At 41.8% G+C, this 27,812-nt stretch overlaps 1 protein-coding gene across 2 annotated transcripts in view; it reads right to left on the bottom strand.

The window, feature by feature from the left end:
* The window catches only part of PTPRO (protein tyrosine phosphatase receptor type O), a 139,131-nt gene that overhangs the window by 51,433 nt on the left and 59,886 nt on the right, over positions 1–27,812 (bottom strand). For both annotated transcript variants that reach the window (XM_053944128.1, XM_053944129.1), the window contains exons 2-3: positions 10,037–10,310; positions 1,091–1,249 (exon numbers count right to left, since the gene is read on the bottom strand). In XM_053944128.1, coding sequence (XP_053800103.1) covers positions 1,091–1,249; positions 10,037–10,310 — 433 coding nt within the window. The remainder of the gene's footprint in view (positions 1–1,090; positions 1,250–10,036; positions 10,311–27,812) is intronic.

Genomic DNA, 27,812 nt, shown 5'->3' with positions numbered 1-27,812 from the left:
AGCAAAGAGACTCCCAAATTCTCTGACCTCCTTCCAGAGGTGCGTATCTCCCTCTGCTGACTGTAAAGAGAGTTTCTGTGGGAATCCAGGGCATCCCTGTGGCTGCCCTGGAAGGTCTGGGACCCTGGCAGTCTTCTATTCTGGGATCCTCAATTCAGTGCCTAAAATTCAATTCAGCACCTACTGGATTGCCCAAAGATTTCGATTTGGTTTTGGATTTTACTGCCACTATGGGATGTTAAGCCATTGGGGTTTCAGGGTCCACAAGGCATGTGGGTGCCTTCCTCACCTCTTAGGGTGCTTCCCACAGGACATTTATGGTCCCATTTATATCTCTGAGACAGATACTGTGCTTAATGTACACTGCAGGGCAAAAGCTGTAAACAAATACATGAAAGGGTTCAGTTATGAACAAATAAAAAAAGAAAGCAGGGTTTGCTCTCGTTTAGATCATTCAGGTGGACAGGTTGGTTGTTTGCTTAGGCTGACTGTCTAGACTGTTAGATTGATTGCCCTTGATTAGATAGTTTTAGGAACATTGAAATTTCTGTTATGCAGCAGGTTTATTAGCTCAGGGACAGCACTGAATGCAGCACAGCACCGTGGCACTGCGTGGTGATACAGAACCACCAGCCCTGATCCTGTGCCAACAATCAGGTTTGTGGAATGGGTTTCCCTCCTCTGGGACATCCCAGAGCTTTCCTATCAGCATAGATCAAAGAGGAAACCTTGGCCAGAGGGAAGAGCCTGGGAGCTTTTGTATTATTTGAACTGACACACAAGCACCAGTGACTGGGGATGCCTTCCCAGGCTAATTTCAGACTGATCACAAAAATCCAGACCACCAAGTCTTCCTCTAAAATCCAGAAGAAATGGAACATCACTAGAACTAGGATTCCAGCAATTAAAAAAATCCCAAATTAAACACCAGCTCAATTCAAAGACCCATCCCTTACTTCACAATATACAAGCACATTCCCAGAAGCACAAATCATGATATAAATACATGTCAAAACCCCATCTAAGGCCACTGTTTAAAATGTCTCCAGCAGAGGCAGTATTACATTTTGGTGAAATAGTTTCCACCTACCTTTGTAGAGCATTGTTCGGTAGTCTTTTCCTTCCCAGTAGCTTATATTGACCCTGGTAAAAACATTGTACTTCTCTGGGTACTGGATTTCAAACAGCACTCCTGTTTCTGGGGATGGTTTGTAATCATAGATAGAAACATTGCTCACAGGAAGTGGTTCTAAAGGATACACAAACAAAGGAGGAAAAAAGGAAGAAAGGGGCAGATTAAGAGGCAAACTGAGTTATTTGCACATATCAATGAAAATAAGTGCTCTTGTAGGTGTGGTAAATACAATATCAGTGAAAATAAATGCTTTTGTAGATGTGGTAAATACAATATCAGTGGAAATAAATGCTTTTGTAGGTGTGGTAAATACAATATCAGTGGAAATAAATGCTTTTGTAGGTATGGTAAATACAATATCAGTGAAAATAAATGCTTTTGTAGGTGTGGTAAATACAATATCAGTGAAAATAAATGCTTTTGTAGGTATGGTAAATACAATGTCAATGAAAATAAATGCTTTTGTAGGTGTGGTAAATATAATATCAGTGAAAATAAATGCTTTTGTAGGTATGGCACAGGCACTCTTAAATCTACCAGGTGACATCTGGGGCTTCACTGAGGTGTGGGGCAAAGCCACCTGGGACATTGTCAAAGCCAGTATTTCTATATCCCCCTCGCTTCAAAGAATGTATCTTCTTAACACTTATACTTCAACAGCAAAATTTCCATATTTGACATTTTAAAAAATGTTATTATTTAAGCACTCACAGTCCTCACCTCAGAAACATTTTCATCTTTAATACTTGTCAGTCATGTAGAGGTGCCCAGACAAAACCAACACAACACTTGAAACTGCACGTGACCTCAGCATAAATGTAGAACTTTCAAGAAGAGCTGAGAAAATTAGCAGTGTACTGGCCAAAGGAAGCTACATGAATAAAGACTTCCTATTTTGGTACCTATACATTTCTTTATTTCGTGGGTAGTTATACAGTCCCCATTCCCACCATGTGAGAGGGCCACCATCCTTATCTGTTTATCCACACCAAACTTCCACAAATAAACAGGACCAGAACCATTATTTCAGAGATGAAGAACTGAGGCACAGAGAAGTAAAGTGGTCTATTGGAGGGCACAGGGAAAGCCTGTGCACAGGAAGGAGGTAAGTCAGGAACTGCTCCTCTCTGATCTCAGAATCAGGTAGGCCACAAAAAGTAAGAAAAATATCCTGTGTCCTGTGATCTGAAATCCAGACCAGTGTAGCTCCATCAGCTGAGGAAAGCCACGTCAGTTCACTGCTGCTGGGAGTCTGCATTGCTGCTGACAATAAGAGAGGCACATTTTTATTCAGCCTTCTCTATTCATTAAAAAATCCCAAGAAAAAACTAAAAGAAAGAACACCTTTTGTTCAATGCTCTCCTCAGCAAGAAAAAAATTGACACCAACCCAGTTATCCTGTGGTTAAGAGGTCCAAGCAAGTTTATACTGTTAGCTGAAATTTGTCATAATAACAGATTTTAATAGGGATAGTTAATGCAATTATGCCTACATCCTTATAAAGATTAGCATGTTGATTTAGTTCTTGCACACTATAGGGATCAGATTGCAAAATTCAGGCTGTTGATTAGCAAGGCCTTACAGGACCCATTTGAGTTCAAAATTCTGCTGCTGTATGCCCTGGAGGAAAAAATAATAAAATTTTTCCCCAAAGAGCAAATAGTCACAATGGGCAAGAGAGAGAGCAGATGGGATGGGAAAATCAGTATCAAAAGTGGAATTATCCCACGGGAGGTGGAATAGGTTAATCAAAGATGGAAATGCAAGAATGTAGTGAAAGAGAAAACTAAATCCCAATGACCAGCAGAGTATTTTCACTACAGCTTTAAGTTTCTAGATGTGATGAGAAACAGAGAATAAAAACCAACTGTGAATAAAACCATAGATGCAAACAGAATCTCTCACCAAAACCAATGTGCCATCTTTTCTAACTTTGCCAGAGCATGGAAATGCAATGTGGATTATTAAACTCTTTCTCATGGCAAAGGCACCTCATTGTCTCCATCAGATATAGATCAGTATATTTGTACATTAACCACTTACAAAGAGAAACTCCCCATCCACAGGTACCAACAGGCACTTCAGCGATGGGGTCTGTGAAAATTCTGCTGACATTTCATGATAGTCCAGAAACAAACAGGAGTAAGGCAGAGCACAGGACACAAAGCCTTCCCTCTTCTTTCTGCCAACGCTCTTCCCACCGCTTATTCCGGAATAAATAGTGGAAATGACTCCCCACATGGCCAGAGGGCTCATATCTCAGCTCCCACAGCACACCAGAGTGGTTTAAATGTCAATAACAGTCTCTAAATAGCCCAGTGCTTGTGTGCAGTCATCTCCCACGCTGCCAGGTGTGCCCCGGGCTCTCTCCTGCTCTCATTCACATCTGAGGTCTCCTCATTTCTGAAAGAATTACTGAAACTTTCTTGTGCCACTGATTCAATTACCCCATTTATTCCTTCCTACAACAAATCAAATAAAGGATGGAAGCTATATTCATTTTTAATCCAGATGATTTTTCCTCCTGATGCTTTGATTTAATTAAGCAACAATTGAATTGTGGTAATCACCACAGACTCTCTTTCGTGTCGCTATCTTCCGCTCACGATCCTCTCCTTGCTCGTGGCTGATGTTGGCAGAGCTGCATGAGTGACATAATGCAATTTGAAGATTCTCCCATTATCTTACTTCCTTCAGCACCAAATCTTCACATCAAAAGCTATTTGCACACTGTGAAATTAAAAGAACGCTCAGCAGATAACCATCATGCTTTTTCTTTCACTTACTAACTGCTCCTAGGGCTATTAAAATTAAAGAATATGTAAAATGCCACTCTTTACTATCTCTATTTATAATTCAGAGCATAAACAGTCTGGTCTTTTTAGTTTTACTATTTTCAATGTTTAGGATGCAGCTTGTCACAGATTTCAGTGACTGTCAAGAAATAGCCTAAATAAAGTGGAGCCACAGAAATTTAATACTCAGGGCTTTATAAAAGCCCTGTACTACATTGAAGTCATATAACAGAAGGGATTTAGAGCATCTCACTGTCCCTCTAATAGTTTAAAGTACCTCTTCACTTACAATCTCTTTATTTTTAGACTTGGAGATTAAATTACACACACACAGATGAGATTGCAGGATCAAGAGCTGAATTTGGCATTTTTCTTAGTGTCTCAGAATCTGCTGCTTCTGTAGCAGCTGCTTTCCCATCTTACCTGTTTACAGGAAACTCAACTTCTCTGTTTAGCCTGGACTTTCCAGCACTTTGCATTTAGCATATAACTTGCATTACACAAACATCAAGACAGCATAATAAATGTGCCTAACACCTTCCTCCAATGCCCTGGAAAATTCTGAATGCTAAATCCTCCATTAATGCATTTCATTTGTGTCAGACACATTAATATTTGCAATTCAGAGGGGGAAAAAAGTGCTGTGAAAATAAGTACCATATTTCAAACCAAATCAACTTGTTTGTAATATGTGCAGATCGAGTCACTCTACAAATTGAATTGATTATTGCTGTGGCTTAGAATACAGCATTACCTGTGGGACTGAGATTTGTGTCTCACACTGGAACCCAGATTAATCATTATTTACCTCCATAGTGTGACTTTTATAAAAAAAGATGCCCCATTAATGAAGTGACCTAACCCCCATGGGTAATTCCCTTTATTTACAGGAAGAAGTTGTGAATTATGTAATTTTTCTCCCCAGATGACACTATTTATGTGGCTGTATCATTACTGGGAGTAAGGCACAGCCAGGGTAAAGCTTCCATTATGCTGTAAACTTTAGGATGTTTTATCTCTTGTTAAAAAGAAACCATCTTTGAGATTAAAGAAGCTGTTGTTCAATACTTTGGGAACACAATGTTCAAGTTTATGATAGGTAATAGTGATATTGTGCTATTGCTTACAAAGGGGGAATATAAGTGAAAATAGTACTGAGCAATGATGACATATAGTGCAATTTCTACATGGCCACATAGGGTGATAAATAAAACGATGACACAACCTAAAAAATAATGTTGTCACAAGAACAAAGGCATAGCTATTGTTTTTGAACAGATTTAGGCCAATTGTTTAGATCCTTCTTACAATGCAAATTACAGCAGGAAATCACATGGTTGCAGTTCTTTGTGTTTCTTTGATAGTGATGGAGAGAAGTTTTTTCACCCTAAAAAGAGGATAGCATGGTTCATTTGCCAGGAGAAGATGAGCACTAATGGACCTAGATGCTGTTGTGAGTTACATTTCAAAGTTAGGGCTGCCACAGATAACCAGCCTTTTTAAAGGTGTTTCACATCATCCTTTCAGAAAGAAAAGCATGAAGGGCTGAAGTTTCACATTTCATTAAGGAAAAAAACCCTCTGAAGCCCCGAGTTAAAGAACAAGATCCATTAAGAAGCCAGAGGAAAGGACTGGACCTGCTGAATCACTTCCTGCAGCATCTGGCACAAGGACAACAGAGCATTAACTGGGTGTAATGCCAATTACTTTCTGAGGGCTGGAGATCAGAGTCCCAGGCAGCAGCTGTTGGCCTCTCAAGAAGAATATTTTTGTAGGAGACATAGAGGCAGAACTCCCCCTAAAGGGAATATATTTCAGTCATGTATGTAAGGAACCATCAGCTTTTGAAACAATGAGACATTTTACCACTCAGAACTCCTAATCATCAGCTAAAATAAAAGCCAGGCAGAGTTGGTCTTAATTACTATCAGAGATCCTCAGATCCTGATTTCTCCAATTCTCAGCAGACACATTTTTTTCCTGCAGCACACCCTAGCTTTGCAATGTACTGCTTTCCCCATTCCTTCAAATGTACAAATATTTTTGCCTTCACAATATAAAAGTTGATAGTGCATATGGGAAAAAAAAAAAAAAAGACAAGATGCTATATGGGTATGATTCACTCTGAGAAGAATGAAGTAAGGCTTCAAGCTGGGAAAATGTAGAATGAGTGAGTGAGAATATCAGTCACCCATTTAACAGATGTGCTCATTTATTTCATAAACTAGTTTAAAATCAATTAGTAATAAGGTGGAATTTTCAGTCAAGTATTTCAAAGCACTAAATAAATTATACGAATTCCAGAGTTACCTCATCCCCATTGAAAAGCCACAGCTCCAAGAGCAGAGGAAAGCAAGGCTGAAACAGTTGTGTTAGATACCAGAACTGTTCAACATTGCCCAGACTGAAGACTGGAAGGAAGGTCCCTCTGACAGGCACAGCACAATTGCACTCACAGGAATCCAGCCAGGAGGGTGAGAATCCCACAGCTGTTCTTGTCAAAACCATTGCAAGGATCTTTAGAAAGCACTCAGGGTTTCCATTTGTCTCCTTCAGTGATGTACTGAGCCTAATTTGCTGAACACAACTTTGCTACAGAATCAGAAGCAAAAAGTGCTATTTTGTGCTAAAATTCCATGTTACAGGCTTCTTATCTAAGAGTTTTCAAATAGCTCATCCTTTTCATTGCAACAATCCGGACCACAGAGCCTAAACGAGGAAATTCTACAGCTTGTGGTGTTATGATTAACATGAGGAAACCCTGAAATTATCCCAACCAGAGACAAGCAGAAGCGTGCAGTCCTGTAGCAAAGGGCCAGAAGAGCAATGGAACGCTCAAAGGGAACACACACACCTGAATTGTGCGTGGTGACACACTCACATGCAATACAAGACTGCCAGGATGGCTTCGTTCAGGACAAATTGTGCCTGACAAACCTGGAGCTCTACATTGAATATGAGGAAAAGCTCCACGGAAAAGGTGGTCAGGCATTGGAATAGGCTGCCCAGGGAAGTGGTTGAGTTGCCATCCCCCTGGAAGCGTTCAAAGAACACGTGGAGGTGGGACATGGTCTGGTGGTGAACTTGGCAGTGTTGGGTTAATGGTTGATCTAGATTATCTTAGAGGTCTTTTCCAACCTAAATGATACTATGACTCCATGTTATAGGTATATTTGTGTGACGTGATTTTGTGTTTTTATATGCACATATTTATGCCCATATGTTTACATGAAGAGTTACACATATATATGCCTATATATTATGTATAAAATACATGTTTTGTTAGCTTTTCAATGCTTTTCTGGCCAGAAACCTTTAAGGGGTAAAACAAAAGTCTTCTCTGAAACGGGTTTTTCTCTTGCTTTTTCTTGCCAATTTTTAGATGTAGCAAATTGATGGGAGACATGAACAGGAGAAAGGAAATGTCATCAGGATTTACCACCAGAAAGCAGAGGTCTTTCACGACTCTCACTGAATTTCTAAGTAGGCAATGTCTTTGAGGCACCTTGGTCTTGTTTTGACGAGCACTTTTTGGGTGCACACAGCTCTGTGTGAAACTCAGACCTCCAGCACACGTTGAAAGGCTGGATCTCCCTTGCAGACTCCAAGAAATCCCAAAAAAACCCTTGTGAGCACTGCCTTGGGAATAACCACATTGGCATCACTGGCTATCCTGCTTGATTTATTTTGTGGCAGCTTAATGAATGGGGTCAATCTGCCACTGGTAAAGCTCTCCTGACACCAATGGAGTTAGAACAGGAATTAATTTGGTACTGGAAGCTAATTGCCATGAGCCACTCTTTGCTGTATAAGATATAGATGGAATAATTTAGATAGTTACATGTCTTTGCATGATTAAATAAACCAAGAATATTAAACAGCCAGAGAGCACAGGACAAAAAAGAAAAATATGAATCTATCCTAATTATTATCTGCCAAAAAAAATTATGATAATTGATATTCATAAAATTATGTAAAACAGGCAGTGGACAACACTAATAAGAGGGGAAAAAACACAACAAGAAACCAAATACCACCTCATGCATTTTTTGTAGGAGAAACCAGTGGTCTCTACAGGAGTTTTAAGATCTCTTCTCAAAACCTGAAGGGTATTGAAACACCTGAAAAAGCCCACACTGCCTTTTCATTCCAAATTTACTTTCGGTTCTGTAGCCTTGTGCTCCAAAAGATGAACTTAGGAGCAAAGGCTGCTGCAAGAGAGCCAGCACTCATCAGCCTGCCTGACAGAAAATATCAGAGAGGAGACTGGATCCTTCCCCTTCCAAAGCTCACGATCTGCAGCCTGCTTTTGGAGCTCAGTACAGCATCCTTCAACGCTGCCTGCGGCACTGCCCTTTCTTTCCCATGAGCGTGGCTGTCTCTCTGTTGAGGCAAAAGCAGAGAACTCCCCAGTTCTCTCTCTGTTCCTGGCTGAGTGCCAGGATCACTGCTCCTCCCAAGGTCTGGGGGAGCAGCAGGACACCCCAGGATGCTGCCAGCACAGCCCATCAGAGAGGTGGTGAACCCATGGAGCCTTGGAGGAGGGACAGTGCCACGGGATATGCCCTTGGAGCCCCCAGGCTCAAACTCTCCCAGGAACACCTTGTGGAAACCCCCTGAGCCAGCAAGGGGAAGCCTGGGGCTGGCTTTGGTGGGCTGAGTGACTCTGGCTTCCTTCTTCCTTCAGAGATTCCCTGCACAGGAGCGTGAGCACCATCTGCCAGCTTGGATCACACATTCCCTGCTACCAGAGACCCTCGTGGGCTCTGGAAATCAAAGAGCAATGAGCTGTGCTGCACTACTGCAAATGCAGCACCCAAAACCTGCTAAGAATGCAGAGTGAGGCAATTTTTTTCCCAGTTGTATATGACAACAGATGTTTTAATTATTTTCTTTGAAGAAAACAAACATAAAATAGAAAATTGGATTAAAATTACTACTTTGCTTACAAGGTTAAACAGTCAAAGGAAAGGAAATTCAGGCTCCCTGTGAACCCTGAAATTGTTCAGTTCTTGCATTACCCATCAACATGATACTTTTCCCATGGAACCCCTCATCTGGGCACAACTTGAGCACACAAAGGAAGGCTGAAGAATGTATAGATGATGGAAAATCTTGTTACTCCTGAATTGTAGGCACCTCACTCAATAACACATGAACCTACTTTAACATGCTTTGAATGTTATTACCGTGAATAGTGTTTCCTTATTGACACAATAACACAGGTACAAAAAATCATAACAGTTCCTCAAATGTCATACAACTAAAAGTACCTGTAAAACCCAAAATGCCATTTAGGGAAAAAAAAAAAAAAAAAAAAAAAAAAAAGTCTGAAAAATTAGTCTGGCTCTATCCAAACAGATTTTTGTCATCTTCCAGATGAAGAAATCATTTTCTATTCTACAAATTGTTTTCAATTTCCAGGCTGGCACATGGAACCTCAGAGTCAGAAGCACAGCAGGAAATCTGTGGTACTTTGTACAGTGACAGAGCAAACAAAATCCCACATCTCCCCCAGGATCAATGCACCTGGAAATAGTAAGAGACAGGCTATAAAAATGTGCTCTCCATCACAAACACCTTCAGCTGTACTGGCAGAAACACGTGGTTTTGGTGACTGGTGTCTGCTTTCCAAGTTTAGTATTGCTTCCACATATTAGCAGTCAAAGAACAATGTTACAGCATTTAAAACAGAATAAAACTCACGAAATAAGGGGAGCACTTACACTGAAATGTCAGTCAACACTTGTCGTGCCCTTTACTAGGTTTTTGGAACTCCTGGTTTGAAGGGTTTAGGATGAACATCTGAAAGGGGGGGCTCATTCATCACACTGCTTTAGTATGTTACACCTCAGTGTTCAGGAAGGGCCAGCCAGGGGCAACCTACAGCTTTTCCTTTCTTTCTGCCCACACCTCATGAATTTTCACTCACACCTTGTCAAGACTTCTTCCCTACTGCTCTCACACAGGGATGCATCCTACACACAAGCAGGACCCATTGGAAAAAAAACAAAACCCAAACTTCTTCACAAGAGGAACTTCTGGGGGGAAAAAGCCACACACAGAGACAAGAAACAGAAGAAAAGAAGAATAAGATGTTACTTACTGGTTAAGACAGTGATTGATCTCGCTGACTTGGAAACCATATTTGAGTTGACTACCAACAGAGTCACAATGTAATACAGGCCATGGTATTTGGCACTAAAAACCACAGGGGCAGGTAAAGTGCTATTGAATTCGTCGAACTGGAAAAAGTAGTTCTTGGATTCTCCAGCTATCTTCACCACGTACACAGAGGAGGAGCTCACCACGTCTGACGCTTCCAGGGACACAACGATACAATTGTCTTCTCGGACAGCCACCTGGAAGGGCTCTGCACTCTGCAAGACAGGAATAAAGGGTTTGCTGGGGTAAAATCTAGCGTTTTACTTTCACCTGTTTCCCTTGTTATTCATAGGATACTCATGTTATATTTGCAATAAAGTTACGTCTTGTATCCTACTGGGGAGTTAACATCACACAGGAGCAATTATTTCAGGCTGCAATTCACAGCCAGGCAAAGTCCACAGGTATCTGACCATCAGAGGCCAGTCTCTCTGCAGCAGAGGCTGCTCTGTGTTTTCTGATACTCCAGAGACTCCATTCCTTACCTCCTGAGGAAAGGAGCCTCTGTCATCCTTTCACGAGGAAAGGTGAAGTAGAGCAGAAGAAGGATGAGACTGTAAAGGGCACCAGGGCAAGAGGATTTCCAAAAAAGCCTCAATGTCATTTAAATCCCCCCAAAAAAAGAGGTGATTAAATCAAGACTCTTATCTTGCAGAAACAGGATCATGTATTCCTCAACACAATATATTCTGAAAGCCTAAAACTGAAGAATAATTCTTGGTACTGCCTAAGCTTTTCCAAGTGGGTATTGTAGTAACCACACTTGGCCATTGCAGCGAGTACCAAGTGATAAGCAGCTCTCACCACTGTGTCCAGAGTTTTGGCTGGCACTTTTTATTTCCTAAACTGCAGCATTTAATTTTCAATATTTATTTTATTAGTAGTAGAGAGAAAGGAGCAATTTAATCTTGTTTTCATGTATCAAGAGTGTGTTAAGCCATTGCCAGCTGAAAACACTTTCCTTTTTATTAATTTCAAACCAGCTGTCAGGAAAAGCACTTGTTCTCTACATGAATTTCAAAACAGATTCATGTTAATTAATGAGAAGGAAAAGTTCAAGCTTACTGTAAGAGTTGCCTTTTTGTTTATTAGACCACACCACAGCTTGTAATTTTTTTACCCCTGTGAAAACTGTAATATCTGGTATTTTCAGTTCCCAACTCCCCAGTGGTTTTTTTTTCCTTCATGTTTCACAGGCTGAGAGCTCTCAGGGAAAGGTGGAAAAGCAAGGCTAGTTTGAAACTTCTTTGATCAAGTTGTTCCTGTACCAGAGAGAGATAGAGACCTCCTTCAGAGATTAATTCTAGCAGCCTGACTACTTCCTATTTCCTTGTGGTTTTGTTTAGTGCTTGTTCTTCCATGAAAACAATAAAACAACATTTCTGGGATTTACACTGCGAGAACCAGGATCCCTCCTTGAAATTTACACATCTGGTGTTGCCAACTCCTGGCATTCAAAGAAAAAGGCAAACCCCCCCCCCAACAACAGAAATAAACCAGCTAAGAATAAGTAATTGGTTCTAGGAGTGTAAGATTTAAAACAGCAGCAGTTTGTTTTTACATGTACTCATGGCATTATCACCGGGCTTTGCCATTTACACTGCACCTAGGGTTACGCCACCCTAGAGGCAAAGCCACAGGCTTGGGGCAGAAAGCAAACCCTCTCATCTGACCCCAGAGGAGAGCAGGCACAAAGCACATAATCTGTCCCACCCAAAGAGGATAACCTGTCTAGACAGCTCCAAGCCTGAGATTACAAACAGGGGCGATGCAACTTCAGCTCCTGACTCGAGGTTTGCTTTAGTCAGTCTTTTTAAAAATGACTTTTAAGTTGTTAAAATTGTATCTGCCAATGTTGTCAGTGGGAGAATATTTTGGTATGGAAGTCTGGGTAATTTTTCACAGATGGCAAAGCGATTGCTCCAAAAGGTTTATAATGTAAGACTACAACTACAAAAAAGCTTCCATGTGTCTTCCTCAGCCTGAGCTGAATTCAGCCCTTGAGTAGATCAAAATTCTACATTTTAAGTGGTTGTATTTTGCCTTAAATCCCAGTCTAGCATTTTGATTCACACAAACTCAAACATTTAACTGGGGATTATGCTTAGATCTGGTCAAAACCAAACAGAGGTTCTCTTATCCTTCTTCCTCCCTATTTTCACTAAGAAAATGTGGAATCAATCCTACTTCAGCCCTCCTGGTGTGGGAAGACAGGAGAAGGAAGGCACAGGTGGCCTGGCTTCCCAGAAGCACGTGCACTATTGCACCACAGAAGCCATGGTTCTCTTCCAAGGCCAAGAAATGACTCAGCAAGGTTATTCCTACACACTAAGCTTGCAGTTCACGCATAGTGCCACAGAAATCTGTGGGTTTTGACCTTGCACAGCATTTGAATGCTTCACGAGAGGAAAAAGAATGGTGTTGTCTCTAAAATTATTCTGGCCTTCCCTTGGCCTTGGCACTGAGTCCCACAGCTCTAACTCCACGTGCCTACCTGGCTACGAAGAACCAGCCCAAAGTGCCAAACGAATTTATATTTATTTATATTTTATTAAATGCCCAACAAACGGCTCAAAGCAAGTTCCTTAGAGCTGGATACTGTAAATCATTTGCTATGCTAATCAAGTACAGCTGGAAATTAAGCATATAATTGCAGAGTCATGGACATTCCTAGGGTATAATTAGATATCAGGCAATGCTCATATGGGTTGTGATTTTTCTCTTTGATTCTTCCATGGGCATTGTATTAACCGTGATGAAGACCATGCTTTTATTTTTTCCCCTCAATGTTTTCCTGAATCCACAGCAAACACCATTCAGCAAATGAGCCTTCTTCATCAGTTCTCACACAATTAGCATAGAATGCCTCTGCCAGCTGAATAAAACCCTCAGACATTTGCTATAGTTGCCTATGACACCTGCCTGGGTAAATAGCTTTTTTTGAGTCCTCTGTCACCCCAAGCAGGTGGGGACTGTGGAATGAAAGCTCCCCTCATCCGTGTGCCTGTGTCCAGAGCTTTGGAAGCGCTGCTGCCATGATGTGTTTTTTGAGGGCCGTGTCCCTAGCAGCCCTGTGCCCCACGCAACCCATCACCGTGCCCCTCTGCAGGACACATCCCTGTCCTGAGTGGAGCCTTTCCAGGGGCTGTGTGTCCCTCTTCCACACCTCTGTGTGCTCACAGCCTTTCCAGGTGCTGCCTGCAGGGGACACACGGTGTGTGGCAGACATCTGGCGTTTATTATCCACCGGCTCTTGAAAGAGCTTCTAGCCTTTAATTTCATCTTCTAAGACTGGAGCGGCAGATCAGAGATCAAGAAAAATAATTGGCAATTAACATGCCATGAGACAAAATCCTTTATCTCCTTTGGAATATGGATTCCACTTGGGCAGTGTTTAAAAAAGAACAGACCATTCTGGTCATCCTTCCTTCAAGTTGTACAAGGTCAGGGCTGGGCTTGTGATTTTGAAAAGAAGGCTAAGAAAAAAGCTGAGTATTTTCTCCAAGCACCACTGGAAGTGACAAACGTGCCCCACTTAACTAGATTGTAAAGCCAGTGTGTCTTAAGACTGACAGCATCAGTATGGTAAATACACATTTCATTACTTCTGGTCAGCTACCTCCAGGATTTAATTTGCTGGTGTCACAGCTTGAGCGGCTGTTTCGTGCCTGTGGGGAAATTTGGCGGGCTTGTGCATTCAGAACCAAATTATTAGCTCCAACTCCCTTCCTAGTTTATTATTACAAGCTCGTGCCACGATAGAGCACTTAGAATAAAAAAAGAAAAAATAAAGGAGGGGGGAAGTAAATCCCACAGTGTGATGCCTGTTCATTTCCAGTGCAGGGATGAGTCATGTTAGTGGAATTTCCAGCCAATAACCAGGTCCCAATTAAAATAAAAGGGAAGGGGAGGCAAGGAGATGTACAACATGTCAAATAAACAATATCCAAGGAGTAATAGGAAAATAAATGGTGTGCAGCAGAGCTCGGAGTCCTCTTTTCAGAAGTTTATATCCTCAGTTTATTTTCATATAACAGAATGAGTTTCACACATGAGGAAGAGATCAAAGTTGCAAAACCACTACTGATTTTAAGTGCTCATTGTGTCTCATTCTGAAACACATTGTGCCAGAACCCAATTACCAGAAGTGCAAGTAGTTACAAGTTCTGCTGACTTTAAGGAGCTGTGGACACTCATCAGCTCTGTAAAATTAAAGTACTGGTAACTGCATCTCATTATCTAATGCCAGTCAAGTGGAACTAAAATCCCAAACAAATCTGACTTTTGTCAGCTTTTACAGAGTAAATCCTGCAGCATTCACAAGACTTTTCAAAGTGGGCATCTCAAATCCCAAAGCAGGAGCAAATTTTAAAGCTATGAGGATCTACTTCTCAGGCACCATACTGTCACCTACTGTATGATGTTGGACAAAAATAACATCCATGAAAGTACAAGAAAAAATTGAACACTGCATCCAGCCCTCTTGGGTGAAATACTGGCTGTTTAGTGAGTGATTCTTCTACACTCTGATGTATTTTGTCCTGGTGGCCAATAATGCTAATTTCACTCTAAATCCTATGATGACTCATTCTCACCCCGATTCATCTTACTTAATCTTAGGTACTTGAAAGGAATGACTAAGCCAGGATGACCTTTTCAGACAGAACACCTGTGGATTCACCTCAGACTGTAATTACTTGTGAAAAAGCACTAAACAGCCAAAAGGCTGATGGCTCCAGCTGGGCAATATTCCTGCAGTCACTGGAGGCAGTGAGTCCAAGCCTTACACAAAAGGCAGCACTGGGGTCCCGATTTCAGGATCTTCAGCCCCTGCTACAATCCTGCAGTGGTACAACCACAGAAAGCAGGTAAGAAATAAATAGTACTGCAAAACATGCTCCCTTGGAATTGCTAGCTGTCATTATTAGCTCCTAGAGTTTCAACAAAATAGGTAAAGACATCCTTAAAGAACTTAGGGAAGTACATCCTGAGCTTTCCACGTGTTCCAGTGAATTCTGGAGCAGGCACAGACTTCAGTGCTGACTGCAAGACGAAAGGATTGCTTGACACGGTCTTCAAAAGTGTGAACAAAAATGTTACAGCCTTCTGACAAAAATGTAAAGACTTTTGGAAAATAAGGATATTTATTTCTGAGGCTTTTGTTTTTATCTACACTTTCCCACAGGTTGTGTAAAGATCATCCCTTAATAAACACTCCTCAGAAGAAATACTCCTTGGGAAAAAAAAAATGCAAATCTGTATAGTTAAGATTTTCCATGCAAAAAGGAATATTTTCACATGTAAAAAGATAGCAAAAGCTGCAGTTCTCAATAATTTATGGTTTGTGATTCAGGTTAACACATCATTTCTGGCATTCTGCTCCATGAACAGTGTCCACAGCCCTGTTGCTATTCTGAGTCTCAAAAAGCCAGTAATAACAATCCTCTGGTCATATTTTATAAATGAGCTCCCACATTTCTTTGCTCTGGGAAACAGCTCTAAAGAGATGAGTATTTTTTCCCATCTCTGCCCACAAATGCAGAACATGGGGGTGGTTTTTTTTAAGCAAACATCATTATGGTATGTACAGCCCACCATGTTTTGCTGCCGTACTGAAGTTAATAACCTGGAAGGAAATATTTCTTCACACAACCAACTACGATGGCATTAAGTAGATTCCAGAATGCTAATTTCAGTGAGGCTAATAGCTAACGTATCCCACTGTTAACATGGCCAATACTTGATCAATTATTGCTAAATGTATACTTCTAGCCCATCTTTCTAGTGCAGAGGGCAACATCCAAGCACGGTGATTCAGGAGCCTTGATGTTAACAAAGTTTAAAACTAAGTTAGGGCTTCTAGGATGGCATTTCTGCCTTTTATTGATCCTGACTGCACCCCAAATACAACAGGAATTCACACCCAGGCAGATACAGTTTGGCTTTTCTCTCCACTCTAGATTTTTAGCTTTTCCGTAGTATTGAAATTATGTCAAAGAGCATAATTCTGCTGAAAGAAAATATTATTTTGGTTCCCTTCCCCTTCTCAGATCTTTGTGGAGCCTCTGCAATTAAAGTTCAGCCATCCCCTGTGGATGTAGCCAAACACATGCCAGATGAACCTTGTGCTTTAATTAAAATGCATCTTCCCTCTTGAGCCTGTATGTGAGTAACAGAAAATGAAAAAGGGCACAGGAAACATCACATTGCCTCAAATCCCTTAATTCTACCAAAATGGCCCTTCTCCAGTCAATCCTTGATCTCTGGGACAAGAATGAGAGCAAACTTCTGCCTGAACCAATGGTAAAACGATCAGAGCTGAACATAGGCCAGGTGGGAGGTGTTGGCTGGATCCCCTGCTACATTCCAAAAAGAGCAAGTAGGGAGAAAGGAAGAGACAGACTCCATGCACACATTATCCTGAGAACATACACACTCTCCAGTGATTAAGAGGAGCTCTCACAGCACAGCATCCACCTGCAACTACAGTTCACTGTCCATCCCAGGAGGCAGGAGGAACAGATCACCTCATGACAGGGCTGAAGGAGAAGGCAGAGTGAACAAATGAGCAATAAATTAAGGTAGATTTTGAAGAATTTCATTATTAGAATTAAGTCTCTCCTTCCACAGTGAGAAGAAAATCTCTGAGGTGTTGCAAAGTGCCCTGTTGGAAGATGAGAGGGAACACACTGGAGATGTGGGTTTTGGTGATGAAGGACAAATTCATTCACGTTGTTCAGTCCTTCAGCTCCAAAACTGTGGCTTCACCTCTGCCAGTAATGGAAGTCTGTAACAGAAGCTTCTGATGCTGAAACAGCCTCTGGAGAGCTGCTGGTGCTGAAAGGTGACACTGGGAAGTTACACAGAAAATTCCTGATGTTCAACAGCACAGGAACACTGGTGTTGCATCATGAGAAAACGACTCCAGCAGTGCTGTGCAGCTGAGCTGAGCTGACTGGAGGCAGCTGAACTTCACACGACGTGCTGAGACAATGACACAGGGCTACAGCCCGACCTGGTGCGTGCTACAAGAGCAGAAAATGCCTCAATTTTGAATAAACCAGGTGCCTATATACCCTTCATATGTGCACAAGTGAACTCGTTCTTAAAGGCAGAATGCAATGCTTGGCTACTTGCATTATCTACAGAGAGCACAGCTGGCAGGAAGTTAAGGGTTCTCACTTGTCAGAAAAATTGGAGACCAAAGCAGTTATCAAATTAATTTGTGATCACAAATCAATGTAAGAGAAAATGGTAGAAGAGACCCAGACTTTCTCTTCCCTCCCATGTTGATCTGTAATTAGAGAACAATGAATTTACTTGTAGATAGGGGCTATTCCAGAATCCTAATCCTTTGTTCCATATCTGCAGATGTTTTTAAAGGAGATTAGGCAGCAAAGTGCCCTTAAGTATTTTCAAAATTCTGAGACTACTAGAGAGGTTTTGAAATTTGTAATTGGGATGCATTAATTAAAAAAAAACCAAAACCAACAAAAAAAATAATAATAAAAATAAAAAAATTAAAAAATAAACAAAAAAAAAACAAACAAACAAACAAAAAAAAAACCAGAAAAAAAAACCAAAACTTGTTCTAAATCTGGTTTTGTAGTCTGGTGCTCTCCTTAAACAAGTGGTCTGCCTTATTGCTGGTCATTTTTCTATTGCCTCCTGCCTCTCAGCTCCCCAGAAAAAAAGCTGCAAACACCCACCACCCTTTCTTCACTGGACACAGCATGTCTGGAAAGCCTAAGTCTAAGTCCAGACCAGCAGTTTTCATATTCTGTGCTTACCCCCCTTCTTCCCTGAGCCATAACTGGTTATGTGGCTATGGCTGTCCCTGAAAGGTTGTTCAAGTACAGGTTTATTTGGTTTCCAGATCCTGATGTTCTGCACTTTCATTGCCTTGTGGTGTCCCTGTGCTCTCTAAACTGGCAAGAGATGAACAGACAAGCTGCTGAGGTTTTTCTCTTGTTGTTTATCTATAGTTTCTGCAGATGAATGGCATGTTTTCTTGCTAAAGAATTTGCTGTGGTAAAGTGTGTGTGTGTATGAGTGTGATTGATTGTTTTGCTTGGTAAGGGTTTGGGTTTTTTTGCTTTTTGTAATCTGTGCTCTAAGGGAAGCAAGCTGACAGTGCCACTTCCCTGATTCCTAGCAAGAGATGAGCTCCGTAACTCCTTGTGCAGCACAGGTCAATTGCCAATCCACACAGAGCACTTCAACTGCAGCCACAGCCTGACTGTCAATTCCTTCCTGGCGTGGCTGTAGGCTCGGTTCAGCCATTTGTAGCAAGCTGCTAAGTTCACACCCACAGAATGAATGCTCTGTCACGCTGGCAGCGTGCTGCTCAGCAGCCAAACCCCCCAAACTCCAGTGCTGCAAAAGCTCAGAACTTGTCACTGCCGCCCTGCCCTGCGGGGGTGGCTCCAGCAGGATTTATTTGGTCCTCGTGTGTACTGTGTCAAGCATTTTGTTCTTAGCACAATGCCACAGGCTGACTTGAATAAGGGAAAGAGAGGAATGAATACAAAGAGCTCAGGAAGTGGAGCCAGGACCCTCAGCTGCTGGAAAGTCCTTCCAGATGTGAAAGTGCCACCCCAGCTGCCCAGAGCAGGAGACTGGCCAGGGAACAGTGGCTGCTGTTGCCTAAATGAGGACACCTCAATGATTTGCTGGCCAGAACTTTTGTGATGAGACTTCTGCACTTAGTGTGGGGTTAATCTGCCTTTGTTTTATCATAATAAAAACTGGGTGTGTAGTCAAATCTCATCATCTAGGTTCCCTCTGTGGGGAGAGAGGGATCTGAAGAATTTGATGTATCCACATCACCTTAAACAAGCTGCCTTCTGCAATGCTCATCTCTGTGCACCTTCCATTTAAACACCAAGAGCCAGATGAGACCAGAAACAGCTCTGTATGGTTTGATGGCAGCTGCAACTCAGATTTTTAAAGCCATTTTAATGTATTATGGCTCTCCTGGTCTTTTTTGTCCAAATTGATATTATAAGATTTCAATTTTGTTTAGCTGTTCTCTTTTTCAGCAGTATAGAAGTGCATGATGGCCATGACTGAGCAAGGCAAATAACTTTTAGCACAAAATAACTTAAAGCACGCTACTCAGCAAAAGATGTAAGCATGTCCATAAATCCTTTGCCTCTGTGCAAAGGCAGGCCCTGAGTACAAAGAATCAATCAGGAGATCAAGGTCTCTTTTCTGGAGCTGCCAAAGAGTGATAACCCCCTGAAACTCCCTTCTAATTTGTTTTGAGTCTTTTACAAAGCGAGGTTGCTAAAAAGTCATTCAAATAATAAAGGTCTTGGTCTCTTAGGTGATGCTGAGCCTCCTGCTCTGCAGGTTTAGTGTTCTCCTCACAGAAATTATTATTCCTTGCTGTGGTCATGTGGCTTTTACACCTGACAGTTATTCAGTGGCCAACAGGGACGCAGTCAAACCACTGCAAATACATTCATCAGCCCAACATCTCGGGCTGAGGCAGCTCAGCAGCAATGGCATGGAGAGCAGACACATTAAATTTCTGTCTGCTTTGGCAGCTACGTACCCTGCGAGTGCAGAACTGAAAGAATTAAACTTTTGCCATTAGCTTTCTTTTATATATTTCTCTTTTAATACCTGACAGAGCTTTTCCCCAGGCATGACAATGGCTAGTCAGGCAAGAGAAGGCTTAATAAACTGAGAGATGAAATCAGCTGAGAAAAGGCTGTGTGGAAATTGGCAATGAGAAGTCTGTTCCCTACAGCAGAACTGACTGTAAAACAAAAATATAAATTTTCTGAATGCTGTTTCTTCATTTTAACTCAGGATGCTAAACCTCTGTAGTGTCTTCTGAAAAGGATGAATTTATAAACAGCATGACCTTAAATGAGTCAACATGCCCTTTCCCAGACATACACCACAGTAAATATTTACTGAGCTTTATTTCATAGGCATTATCTCATTGCTAATATAAAAAGCTTTCAGGCTGCTAGACAATGCAATATTTAATCCTATCATTCTGACACTTAAGAATATGCACAGTTTAAAAGTGATAATGTTCTTCTTTCCTAGTTACCTTCTAGATATGAGTTAACCATGTATTTGTTTATGCTGTAATTTTCTTCTTCCACTTTATAAGGTATTTTTGTGGCCAGTGAAAGGGAAGGATAAGGATGAAGGCATCTTTTTTTTTTTTTTCTTTTGTCCTCTATTTAACTCACAGCAAGTGGTGTTTTCATACATAAGCACTGGTCATTCTGCATTATACTAATCCAGGCAAAAATACATTTAGCCTGGTTGTCTGACTGCCATTTGCAGGTCTTAGTGTGGCAATTTCTCAATAACTGCAGGGTAAATATACAAATCTCTCTTACCTCATCAACTCCTGCACTTCAAATTCATGCAATACATACACTGCCTAAGGTCTTACCCGACTCTTTGACTGAAACAAAATATTTTCAATATACTTCTGGGAGGACACCTGCCTGTACTTTAGAATTACAAAACTGACACGGCCCCCTTTTTCCTAAGTGTGACCATAAAAAGTCACAAGGAAAGTTTTGTAAATGTATATGGTGTCCTATAACCCAGATAAATGTCTACAGTATCCTTCAAAAAACCAGAACAGGGCACCACGGTATTTTTTATGTTAAGTTAAATGTGCACCCTCAAGCCTCTCCACCTTCACAGCATGGTCCTTCAGGCACGTGTGCAACAGAAAGATGCAAGAAAAGGCAGCACTGAGCCCCTCTGGTAACAGAAGCAGCTTCATCTCCAAGCCAAATGAGTGGTTTCTCTTAGTTATTTATAGCCCTTTTAAACTTTAATCACTTTATTTACTTATTCCCTGCCAGGTCCCTACTGACCACATTCAGTTTTCCCTCCTCTTCCTCTCCAGTGTGCTCACAGAGCAGTGAAAGCTCTTCATTACCAGAATCAGTCTGCAGTGTTATTGCTCAGCTCAATGGATGTCACTTTTGCCTCCTAACTCAGGTGCCAGGAGAGCCAATGGACAGAAGCATGCTCCTGACCAAGCTGCTTCCCAGCCTTTAGAAGTTGAGAGCAGCAGAGAAAGAAGAAGGCTGGTGTTTCTCTGGGGCTCTGTTGCTGTGGCTGACAATAGGTTACCCCAAGTGTTGCAGCTCTGGGCACGTTTCTGTGATGATTTCTCAGGGGATGAACGAAGCGGGGAGAGCACACGGAAGAAAACTAAGGCTTAGTGAGTCATGGAGTTTTCTGTCCACCCCCCAGACTCCAGAGGAGAAACTCATCACCCAACAGCACCCTGAGCTCCCTGCAACTCACAGCAGCAGAAGTCATGTGCAAGCAGCAGCTTCTCCACAGCATAATGAAACACCAGCAGTAATGACTCTGCACTGAGTTCAAGCACCAGGCAAAACCGACTGACTCAAATTACCACAAAGATTAGGACCATAAACACAATCAGCTGGCGTAACTCAGTCTATAAACAAAAAAATGTATTTACCTATGGCAACAAAATGAGCCATGCTGTCCTTCCCCCTGCAAGCACTTACAGCACGCACGTGAAAGTGAAGCTCCTGCTTGCACTAAGCATTTGCATCTTCATGAATGAACTGTAATCACTTTGACAGTATTCTTCTTTCTTGCCTTATTAGCCCTGTGAGCTCTTCATTCAGTCCTCACACTTTGCATACCAAAAAGGCAGACAGGGATAAACATCAACACCCTTGTGAAGTTGCACACAAGCACAGAATGTCTACACAAATAAGAAAATTAGACCCAAAGACTTGAGACCATGCTCCAAAGAGCAGCAATGTCTTAGTATTGGCCACGGTTAAAAGGGAAGCTGGGGAAATCTTGGATTTTTTTTCCCCATTTGTCTCTACTTGAAAGAGGGGAAAAAAGAGACATGCATGACTGATGGTAATGGAAAACCTATTTGTGTCCAATTCACTGGAGAAACAGCAAGGACATATCATCCTTGTGAAATAATTTGTCCTGTATTCCTTGAGCCAGATGAAAGTCCCATTATGTACAAAACAACACGTGCAGGTGAATACAGATTTGGGAGATCTATTATTCTCTCAATACACTGCCTTGGTGTAACCTCTGTCATGAAAAAGGCTTCTTTCCAAGTGCCTCACACTGTCATAAAGTGTGACTTTTTCCACTAACCCAGAATAGATTTGAAAGTGCACAGCAGCACCGAGGAGTCATTTATGATTAGGGCTCTTGCTGTGAAACAAAACTGGCACATGCTCCTGGAACCTACAGCAATTAACAAGTGTGAAATCAAAAAGTCACACCACGCCGACTGTTCACAGAGCAAAAATAGAATGAAACAGCTACATCTCTATAGCCCTGGATGGCTTTGCAATTCAGAGAGACCTTTATGAGCACATTACAGCTTCATTCCCTCAGATGAGGCTGGCACTGATGTATTTGAACTTCTCAAATTTTCCTCCTCACCCTGCTACGAGGTACAAGGTACTCTTATCTCAGGTGCTGCTCATTACTAATTCCCTAACCTGACAAGAAGTTGGTGCAGGAACAGAAGATTTCTGAGATCTAAAGAATGATTATGAAGTGACACAGGTATGACAACAAATCTAAGTTTGCTAAGGAAAAAAAAAAAAAAAAAAAAAAAAAAAAAAAACAAAAAAAAAAAAAAAACAAAAAAAAAAAACAAAAAAAAACACAAAAAACAGGCCCAGTAATCTGCCCAGTGCAGCACAGAGCACTGGAGCCTCTTCAGCCTGCAAGCCATTGTGCTGCCTCTAAATTTTAAGGGCTTACAGAGCACCTCTATCCTCCACATCAAACTGAGTAATAAAAGAAAGAAAAAAATAAAAAGAAAAATAAAAGAAAAGAAAAGTTTTGAGGCACCATTCTTGGTTGAAATCTGCTACACTCACATTGCAAATAATCAATTCCAAACACACAAAACGATGGCTCTGCCAGGAAAAAAAGCAGTCTGCATCTACACATGGTAAAACAGAAGCTGGAAGGTAAAGACCATGCAGGTTTACTAAGCTGTCCTAGAAAACCAGTAGCTCTCATTCAGATGCAGGTCAGAAAAGCACAGCTGCCCAGTTTAGCCTGAATATAGCTGATGTTAATGTTGATTTATGTTTGTTAAGAGACCTCAAGTACTTTACCTGAAGCTGAAAGTCTTGCATGTTATCTTATTCATACCTAATTTTTGAAAAATCATTATGAATATATTTGATGTCCACATCTCACATGGATGGTTTTGGTTTGTTTCATTGTAAGTCTTTCATGTGAGCTATTCCTAGAAATTTCAGAATGCTTTAGCAAAAGCAGCTTGAGAATGAGGAGCTAGGGAGAAAGACCAAGAGCACTGAGAGAATAATGATTACAATTCAAACAAAACTCCTCAAAGGGCAGAAGCAGCTACAACTGTGAGAACTAATTGATTTGATTCTACATACACAAAAAATGATAAGGAGGATTTTTGTACTGGTAAGATAGATTTATTTTTAAGAGGGATTTAATTAAATACTCCTCGGATTTTTTTTTTCCTTTGAAATTTTAACTGTCAGGCATCGTATCCAAAAGAAAAAGCCAATACCATCCAGGAAGTAATTATCTGCATTCAATGTGCTGTTTGTCTTCTTTCCTGCTACAGTGATCTCTGCCAGAAGGAGAAACCAAGGAAGGTGGGGGAGGAGGGGAAAAAAAAATGATTCAGCAATTTGAGAAACTAAATTCATTTCTCTGTGTCTCAATTAACAGAGGGAGGGCTTGTTCTGCAGAGGGGGCAGCACCCGGTGGGGAGCAGCAAGGTTTATTTTGGTGAACGTGTGTCATCGTGGAGGAGCAGAAGGGGCTTGACACAGCATTATTTGCTGTGAATAACAAGCCCCTGGAGCCACCACAGAGCAGTGGCTCAGTGCAGAGCTGTCCTTGCACCTTGGGTGAGCAAATCTGGGGCTTGCCCAGCTCCAGCCACTCTGGCTCTGCCCTCCTCTGCTGGCTCCAGTCCAGCACCACGTATCTCTTTGTCAGTTTTCAAGGTGGATGCAATCCTTACATTCTCAGAGCCCTGTTGATAAATGTTTTATTTCTCCCAACTTTGTTGTAGCCCAGCTCCTGTTATCCTAGATAATTAAGAGTTGAAGTGCACACTTAATATTTAAAACATGTTTCCCTGTGTGTTTTGATGATGCCAGCTTTCATATTGAATCCTTTCACTGGTTATCCTGCACAGACTAAGGTTTTATCCTTTTCCACTCAATACTTTTGCTACCATGATTTGATGCCACTCTTTCCCATCACCTGCCTGTTCTTCTGCCAGCAGCAGGAAGCACCAATACCTATTGCTGCTTCTGCCTCTACTGCTCCCCATAAATGATACTGTCTTGCCATCAATAATCAAGAATGCCTCCTTTATACAGGGGTTTCTAATAAATCTCAAAAGCTTCTGTCGATTTGCTTCATGTGTTTGTTTAAAAATTATATAAATAGGAAGCATATTTCATATAAAATTCGCATATGGTTTTCTCTTATGTTCCTCACTTTTAAAATGAATTTTTAAAAACCAGAAACAGAAGTGTTTTGTATCTCCAACTAATTTATCTTGTTAAATTCCTCAGTCTCTCTCTCTTTCTTCTGTATTGGCTGTTTTATTTTTTTTTTCCTTGCTCCTGACTGATGTGGATTGATGCTGCTGCTGTGGAGACTAAGCTGGTTACCTCTTCTAGCAACCAGCCCAACCAGGAGCTCTCACTGCTCCTTCAGCCTGCACTGCAGCCATGCAGCACAGCCATGGGATAATAAATCTATTTTAATTTTCATTTTCTGCTCCCCAAAAGGATAAGGGTTTTGCATCTCCTCTGTCCTGCGTGAAGGACATCATCATCCCTAACACACAAGAGCCGGACCTGGAGCAACATGACAGCCCTGCCAATAATTTTGTTTGAAAAGCCTTCAGCTGTGAACTATTTCCTAGTGTCAGTCATGGCAGCCCAGAAAATCCTTCTGCTAAGTTTCCTCTGATTTTGTGCACAGGAATTGCCTTTTGACAAGGGACCAAGGCAAGTCAGCCTGAAATAATTGTGTGTTCCTCTGCGCACGACCGCTGCAGTGACTAATCCCAGTTTGCTGCCTTAACTCTGTTTCTCTCCCTTTCAGAAGGCAGCTCAGTCCTGAAAACAAATGAGAGTGGAGGAGAAAGGCAATTTGTCCTGACGTTATCTCCCCCACCACGCTTCCTCCCGCTCCAAGCTCCACAGCAAAGGAGAATGTTTTGGTTCACTAGCTGAGCCTGCATTCCCAACTACTACGCTAACAAACAGCAATGAAAGAATGTTCCTGGTTGATTATGTGGCTCTACTGCTGCAGGTGCAGCTGACTGGGGAAGATGAGAAAATCTGTGTGGTTTATGGTACAAATGTAATGTGGGAAGTGCTCAGTCCATTGACTTGTTGGGCCATCATTCAGTTTCCCAGGAAGTCTGAGAGCGCTCCAGTCTTAAACTCAAGAATTTACTGAAGCTGACATCAAGACTGGAAAATGCTCTGTATTTCTGTGCTATGGTACCTTTCACCGCAGAATATCAAAGTATTTTTCTAATACATGTTAATGAGCCCTCACAAGATTGCTATAAATACAGTATCGTGTGTATATGACTCATGTGGCTTATTAATTTTACATCACCTACCCTGCTGCTTGAGCAAGAGTGACAGAGCAGCATTCAGGCAAATTCCTCTGTGAGAACTTAGCCAAAATAGCAGTACCTGTGTCTTCAGGGGTCAATCTGCCTCAAGGCTTATTCTAGTTAGCAAAATTCAGTCTGAGAGAAATGTTCCCTGCTTACCACAGCCCTCCCAGTACAGTTCTCTTGACAAAAATGTAGAGCATTCTTCTAATAAGAACATAAAGTCCAAAGCAATGCATAACAGCTCCTAGGTTAAACATCCCACACCATGCCAGAGGTCTACAGCAGGATGCAAGGAGAACAGGAACCTTGCTGGGGAAGGAGATGGATCCAAAAGGCATAGATCCTCAATGGGACTTGATTTGAATTAAAAAAAGCAGGAGGGAAAAGCAATATTTAATCTCTTAAACTTACCTATGCCTTTAACCGAATGACATTTTTACTTTGCTTAGTTAACTATTAACACTGAGCTCCAGGAAAGGCCTTTGTAATTTCAGTGTTCACTCTACTCCCGTGGCCATTAGCCCATTAAGAGGTTCCACAGGCAGAGCAATGAGGACACGTGAAGGATTGGTTTGCTTGGTACCCTACAGGAGCTGTGAGCCAGGCAGATCCTTTTCAATGGAGATGCACAGGACTCTGTGCTCGTACAGGCTGATGAGAGGTCAAGAGTATCAGCAGGGGCTTAGCACTGGCCAGCGTGGCTTCCTGCCAGCTTAGAGGAGGGGAGGGTGAAATAATGCCTGGCTGCAAACCACCACACCTTAAACAAATGGCTAAAGGGCCCCCAGAGGGCAAATAATAGAGCTGATAGCACAGTAACTAGATTTCTTTAGTGGAATCAAGAAAGGTGGAGCAAACCACCCATTTCACAGTGATTTCTTTCTTTCCTGCACACAGGATGATTGAGGTGGTGGAATTCAACCCAAACAAGGCAGGCAGATTTCACCATCCACAGAGGGGAGAGAACTGAGACAGGGTGGAGGGAAAGGAGAAACCTCCAGGAGCTGCATTGCTCTCTCACACAGCAAAAAAAGGAGGAGAAAGTGGAGAAGATGGTTCCTCCTGCCCCACAAAGAGGAGGAAGGACAGAGCAAGCAGCTTCCTAACCCTAACCCTCATCAGTTAAACCCAGCAGCTCCCGCCCTTCCACACTGAAACCCACACTCATTGCTTGTCTTTGCTCATGCTTCCTCTCCATCCTGAAGCCAAATAACTCCAAACTTCCCAATATTCAAATCCAAGAGCAGCTTCTGTAGCTAGTGTACCCCTGAACTCTGAGCCATCCACATCCACTACAAGTTTCATTCTGTAATTGCTACAATTATTTAGAATTCAAGCCTGCAAATTTTGATTTTAATGGAAAAATGTCAGTTCCCTGCCTTTGTCAATTCAAAAAACACGCTGAAGTTTAAACCTGTTTAAATGATGCACTTAAACCTTTCCTCTAGTAATTAAAGATTAATTTAAGGACATTTAAGGCCATTTAAAAGGTTTCTATCTCAGCCTGGTTCTGCTGTACTGCAAGTAGTGTACAAAAATGCTCTGACATTCCAAGAATTTCATCTGAAACAGTGGGAGAAACATGAGAAAATTCAAGTGCATCTGCTTGGGTGTTGCAGCAACACAGCCCAGCCCTCACCCTAATGGCCTTTGAACTGCCAAGGATGATCAATCCATGACAAGCTAAGAAAAAATTGGTGACAAAACGTGTGCAATCACCAAGAGAGAGCCTGAGAGGAACTGCTGTGCACTGGGATCAGTCAGTCACGGACTGCCAGGGGGACAGCTGCTCCCACAGCCTGAAAAGGCTCCTGAAAGGATTTATCACCATTTCTGGTAGGGCACAGTCTGGCAAAATCAGTGCTTTTGTGAAACACCTGATGGAGTGAAAATGGAAGTGGCCCCTATCCACAAGAGTTAACAACTTTGGGCAGGGGGAACAATTACCTCGGGAGCCTGCTTGTATGCTAGGGGAGGAAAGGAAAAGACAGCTGGGGGTTAAGGAGGTCAAGAAAAGAGATGAAAAGTCTCATGCAATGGGAAGAATAACTTATTTCTT

The sequence above is a fragment of the Vidua chalybeata genome, chromosome 5, assembly GCF_026979565.1.
Source record: "Vidua chalybeata isolate OUT-0048 chromosome 5, bVidCha1 merged haplotype, whole genome shotgun sequence".
Classification (NCBI taxonomy): domain Eukaryota; kingdom Metazoa; phylum Chordata; class Aves; order Passeriformes; family Viduidae; genus Vidua; species Vidua chalybeata.
Note: the sequence above shows the minus strand (reverse complement) of the source record. Positions and strands in the feature narration are given on the sequence as shown.